Source organism: Dendronephthya gigantea, unplaced genomic scaffold (genome assembly GCF_004324835.1).
Source record: "Dendronephthya gigantea isolate DGI-Jeju-01 unplaced genomic scaffold, DenGig_1.0 000076F, whole genome shotgun sequence".
Classification (NCBI taxonomy): domain Eukaryota; kingdom Metazoa; phylum Cnidaria; class Anthozoa; order Malacalcyonacea; family Nephtheidae; genus Dendronephthya; species Dendronephthya gigantea.
In genome coordinates this window covers 594846-600774 of record NW_021163086.1, presented here as the reverse complement: position 1 = coordinate 600774, position 5929 = coordinate 594846, and the positions used below count along the sequence as shown (strand labels likewise).

At 34.5% G+C, this 5929-nt stretch overlaps 1 protein-coding gene across 1 annotated transcript; it reads right to left on the bottom strand.

The window, feature by feature from the left end:
- Window positions 1-1343: 1343 nt before the first annotated feature.
- Window positions 1344-5316, bottom strand: LOC114531907. Its single transcript, XM_028553507.1, has 5 exons — window positions 5311-5316; window positions 3833-3941; window positions 2496-2537; window positions 2008-2129; window positions 1344-1605 (listed from the first exon to the last, which is right to left on the bottom strand). Exons 1-5 carry the CDS (start codon window positions 5314-5316, stop codon window positions 1357-1359), a joined length of 528 nt encoding a protein of 175 aa, XP_028409308.1. The 3' UTR covers window positions 1344-1356.
- Between the last annotated feature and the right edge of the window lie 613 nt (window positions 5317-5929).

The following is a 5929-nucleotide window of genomic DNA, read 5'->3' as shown; positions in this document are numbered from 1 at the left end:
TAATTTAACAAGACGCCTGCATGCTCTGCCATTAACTGCGACGCCGGGTAAGGTAACTGTATTTAGCCACGGTGAATTCATCAGGAAATACAAATGTACAATTGATAAATAATACAACTGACAATTATCCATAACGCAATCAATTTTACAAATATAATAATATACTAAAACCTGCTTTATATACATGAGTGCGCCGTGCATAATGTCAAAAAATTTAAAAAAGAAAATTTATTACCGAGAAGAGAAAAAATTTCTACAACCAGACCAAAAGGTATTAAGAGAATTAGCTTGTCTGAACTCAGAATAGGAAGATTATTTCATGTAGTGGCACCACTATAACTGAACGAATTACATAATTCGAAAAAGGAATAGCAAGTTTGCCAACTGTGTCTCGAAGAGAAAAGCTTGAAACAGAGCTGCGTTCAACAAATTTTGAACGAAGATATTCTTGAGCCAAACCATAAATCAATTTATATATATACCATATAATAGCCTTTTGAATATGGCGCTGTATTTCAAGATTTTCCCACCAAAGGTCTTCAAGAAGACTATCAGCATCAGTAGCGTAGCCAGCCTGTCGATTGGTCCCGCTATGCTAATATTTTGGTGTTCACTGACTGTGAAAACAATATATTTCTAAAGATATGAATGATTATCATCAAAATTTACATAGCGTCAGGCTGGCTACGCCACTGCATGATCAGCATTAGCTTCATAGCTGTGCGATTTTGTAATTTTTATTAACTCGCCCATACTCATTTAGCTACTTTAATATGCTACCACGTTGTTCCACCTTCAGAAGCCCATCGTACTTTAAAAAGTATAGACTTTCACTTTGTCTTACACTTTGGAATTCGCGCTTATATTAAAAGCTTTTGTTCATATGATACTCTACAAGTATTAAAAATGTAATTAAACCTTAACTTAATCGAAAAGCATCAAAAGAACGTTTTATTCGTGCCACGTGGAGGAATTTCCGTATCAGCCGCATGTTCACCTAGAACTGGGCATGGATTTGAGATGTTGATCAGATTGTAGTTCATTAAAAATCAGATTAGTCTATTTATTGACGGCAAAATTGGGAATATTGTGATTGTTTTCAAAAAAATATGGACGACAATGACTTCCTTATAATTTTTTTGCGGATATATTTGCTGAATGTTAATATGAATATGCTTTTTGTAATTCAAATTTTCGGCCGGACAATTAAATAACCTCGCACGGCGCTTCGCCATATTGAAACCATGAAAAGGGATTGGAATAATAAAAAATAAAAGTTAAAATATTTTATATTAAACGTCATGATTAGTATACGATATATCAAAATTATGTCAGGCAGTCCACCATATTGAAAACTTATTCGTTATTCAATGGCTTGACCACGCGGAATAATAGGCTTGGATCGACCATTGCACCCGCCTTAGGAGGAAGTCTCCGATTTCCGGCTAAGTTCCAACGTTTAAGTGACATGTTTCCAGCTCCATCGCAACTCAAATACGCATCATGATTGTCAATCTTTCTGTTTAAGCATGGAAATACAAAATACGGCTTATTTGGTGGATCAAGCTCGTAGTATGTAAAGTGTGCCGCATCTTTATCAGGAATCTGTATATAAAAAGAAAGATTTGTGGTTTATTTCCGTCCTTTGCAGCGGCTCCTGAAGGTATATAAAATGGGAAGAGAAACGCTAGACTGTATATATTTAAAATTGTGAAAATGAGACTTAGGTAACTGGGACTGCATAGGGTTCTGGCGAATGGAAATGAGAGATAAAGTCCTCAAAAATGCGACATTAATTTTAAATTTCGCCGACATGCACTTACAGTTCTAGGCTTGAAATCGGAGTGGCGATTGTTGATTTGGAAGTGGGCAATTTTCCTCGGAAAAGTAAAAGTAGGTATAAGGAAATCGCAAAAAAATGCTTGACCTAAATCAGCAGTAAATCAGACCATGTTATTTTGGATAGAATACCTTTATAATATGATATACACTGGCAAACAACCATACCTTTGCTGCCGTCACACTGCTTTCTGAAGCATCTACCTTGTAGAATGAATCTTCTTTTTCGAACTTGATTACAAAGAGTTTCTCAAAAGGATCTACTTCATGGAACTCGATATTTGTTGAAGCTGAGGTATGGAGAAACAATTGTAAATTAAGGTTAAGCAACTAATTACGCTTCTGGAAATTGAAAATACGTTTCCACGTGCAGTAATATCAAAATAAGCACACAAAGTGAATTAAAATTAGTTCAAATACTAATGGCTTAGCTAACAACAGATTTAATAACGATTTTAAACGGAGATTGAGTTTGGTCGTATACGTTTAATACAATAAATTCTCTTAATTCTGTTCTTAACTAAGCACTCCCTTAGCAGTTCTTAACTAAGCACTCCCTTACTTTTAAATTTAATTCACTTTGTAGGCTTATTTTTACAACCCCAGGAAAGAGTGCGATGAAGATTCATCGGTAATATTGTTGAACATAATCTTACGTTGCTGTTCTTCAGTTGCAGCTACAATAAAAGTTGTAGAATCTAAAAGGATTAAGAAATGATTAGAACTGTAGTAATCATAAAAAGACCAATAAAATTAAATTAAAAGGTGTTTAGAAAAAAAGGCAAACACTTATTTTATGCCTCTGGGACCGGGATTACAATGAACCTTGTCTATCGTGTTGAAAAAATTGGATATTCATGATATTAAACTTATATTTTTGTACACCCTGTATACACTTTGTGGCAAATAAGTACCTATATAATGTAGCCTCCTCCTACATTGATGCAGAATCGATTTGGTCATCCGGCCTGTGGAATCGAATCTTGCAGTCGCTCATTTTACTAATATTAAGCCTGGTTCCATTTAATCGTAATTGTCGTGAACATTAAGTCCTTTAAGACTGGTTTACACTTGTCCTAGGAATCTGGGATTCCCTTTGTCTGAGATCGCTGGTATGCAAAATGCTTTGTCTATCGGAATGTAATACAATGGATCTCCGATTCTTAGGAACTACTGTGAAATTGACGTTGTAACTGAACCGGCTGCGAATTGTGCATGATGTTTCTTCGGGGTATTAATTATAATTATTAACCGTTCATTAAAATCTTACTTTAAAACAAGTCCACTCTTATCAATTTCAATATCTTATACTATTCCTTTAATATTTTGCACTGGAAATTTAATTTTTTTCAAAATCCATATTATGAAAATAGTGTGGATGCTTATTGGATAATATCCATACTAATGGCGATTCTCATACTATGGACATAGTATTCTTTATGGGTGTATAAGTATCTAGTTAAGCATTCTGTATGGGTGTATAAATATTCCCCATTTCTCTAAATAAACATAATCATTTTGGCGCACACTGATGATGCACGCGCAATGCCTGACGGTAGTAGATTATCAAGCAACTTTGAGTTGCGATTCGCCTGCTTAGGAGCGATTTTGTTTGTAAGAAAACCTTGCCGATTCTTTTTGCTTCTTTGTTAAACTAAATCGTTCCTGAACATGGCGAAATCACAACTCAAATTGATCTTGATAATCAACTACCGTCACTCATTGTGCGCTTGAAAGCTAAAAGGGCCGGGAAATGGGAAAGGTCTATTGTCACATGCACATGCATGTTCCTAGTCTGCGGGGAAATTGGGGTATTCTCAAATTGAGGTATGTCTTTCTTTTCATAATAATGAGTACATACGAATTATAAAATATCTCAATTTGAATGGTCCCTGCAGCTATAAATATATGTGTGTAGGTGACAAAGTGTCACGAGAGTGTGTGCTATATGTACACCATGCAGTGTGTGCCAGACTTAAAGATTAACCGTTACCTTGAGTGGAAGATGCAGCTTTGGTTTCTGTGATGCTGACGAATCTACCTCCGGATGACCGTAGTCGAAGAACCTCGTCGTTTTTTATGACAATATTTTTTTCGGAAGTCTAAAATTGAGAACGCAAATAAGCACCTGTTAATTATATAAACTTTTTTTGTAATCGGGAAGGTTTTGGAGAGTAGACTAGATCATACTGTGATAAAAAATACACATGCATTCTATAGCGCTATGCTTTGAAGTCATGGAGTTGAGACCCGTTTGTACAGCGAACGTTTTGGTATTATACTTTGTTACACGAAACAACTTTCAACTAACAACGCAAAAATGTTTCGATAAAGCTTTCTTGCGGTCTGAATTTTAGCGTTTCCTGGAATCTGATTGGCTACGCGAGCTGTCCGTATGAGGCCGTACGGCCGCGCGAGTTTTAAAGCACGCATGCCCGGGGGGGGGGGGTTAATTAAAAACAATAAATCTATTCTTTACCAGTTTAGTCGGTCCGTATAGAGAAGTAATTCCCTCGGTCTCAAAAACGTGAGACCGAGGAAACCTTTTTTAGACCTTGGGAAATATTTCCCTATCCAGACCTCTAATCTGGTAAACTGACATGTATACTACGCGTCGAGTACGGTAGCTAGCAGCTATAAATGAGCCAGTTCGTAACACAAAAATTGTTTCGGAAACAAGTTGAAAGTTTTCAACAAGTTATCAACAAGAAAAAAGTTCGGAAACAAGTTATCAACTGTTGAAAGTTTAATCCACAAAACATTGTGGCTCATATTTTTGCTTATTCTTGCGTTGCGAGTTGATGTTGAAAATTCTCCTGTGTAACATACACCGGCTAAACTATTATAATTATTAAATAAACTGGTGCAGAGAAATTATGCGGACATTTTTCAGAATAACTTTCATTCCACAGTTCAGAGTAAGCCTACCATCTCTCTTCACGCTGTCTGTTGTGCCTTCCATATTCTAAAGAGATGAAGAAAAATTACTTAGCGGTATAAAACTCTTTGCAAAGTTAAATCGTAGGTAACTCAGAAATACAACTATTATACTATTCTGTCCTTAAGGTGGCTCCCTACAATTTTAAGAACTAATGATTCAGAACTAATGATTCAGATTTAAAATTTTGGCAAGAGATTTCTTGCTAAAGGAAATGAAAATTTCGAGATATATTTACCAAAATTTTAACAGTCAGAAATTGTCCATAAGTATGACCTCATTGCCGTTGTTATGGTAACAATGGCGATTCAATATGGCCAACATTTTACCTATTCACGCATTTTACTCGAAAATAAGTTGCCAGCGTTGCCACCGGCGTAGCCAGCCTGACGATTTAGTCATGCTATGCAAATTTTACGTTATTATCATTATTCATTTCTTTAGAAATTCATTATTTTCACAGTCAATGAACACCAAAATATTAGCATAGCATGACTAAATTGTCGGGCTGGCTACGACACTGGTTGGCTTACCCTCATTTTTTATTTTTTGAAACGTTTTCTTACAAGAAAATGGGAAATTTGAGCAAGTTATTAAAAAACTTATGTGGAGGCAAAAAATCTTTATCACGAAAAATCACGTTTTTTAATTTTTGATAATTTTGGCAAATATGAAAATATGGGAGCTATCATTAACAAGATTTTGGTAGTCGCGTAATTATCTTAACAATATAGCATGCATGTGATCATGTTTTGTTTCAGAATGAATTTATTAATACGACTGAATAATGGATTTATTAATTATATATATATATATATAATTAATAAACCGCAGATAGATAGATAGATAGATAGATAGATACTCGAAGTGTAATTAGAATTGCATATGATTACATTTGCATGGGATTTCTATAATATATATATATATATATATATATATAATATATATATATATATATATATATATATATATATATATATATATATATATATATACATCGATTTATTAATAAACGCAAAGTCACTTTAAAAAGTCTTTAATTCAAGTTTAACATATGTTTATGGAGATGTAAAGTACAAAAAATTGTTTTCTATCGGATAATTGTTATCGAGCTTTCCACAGTAACACTGAGTTGTGTATTTTGTACGGGCG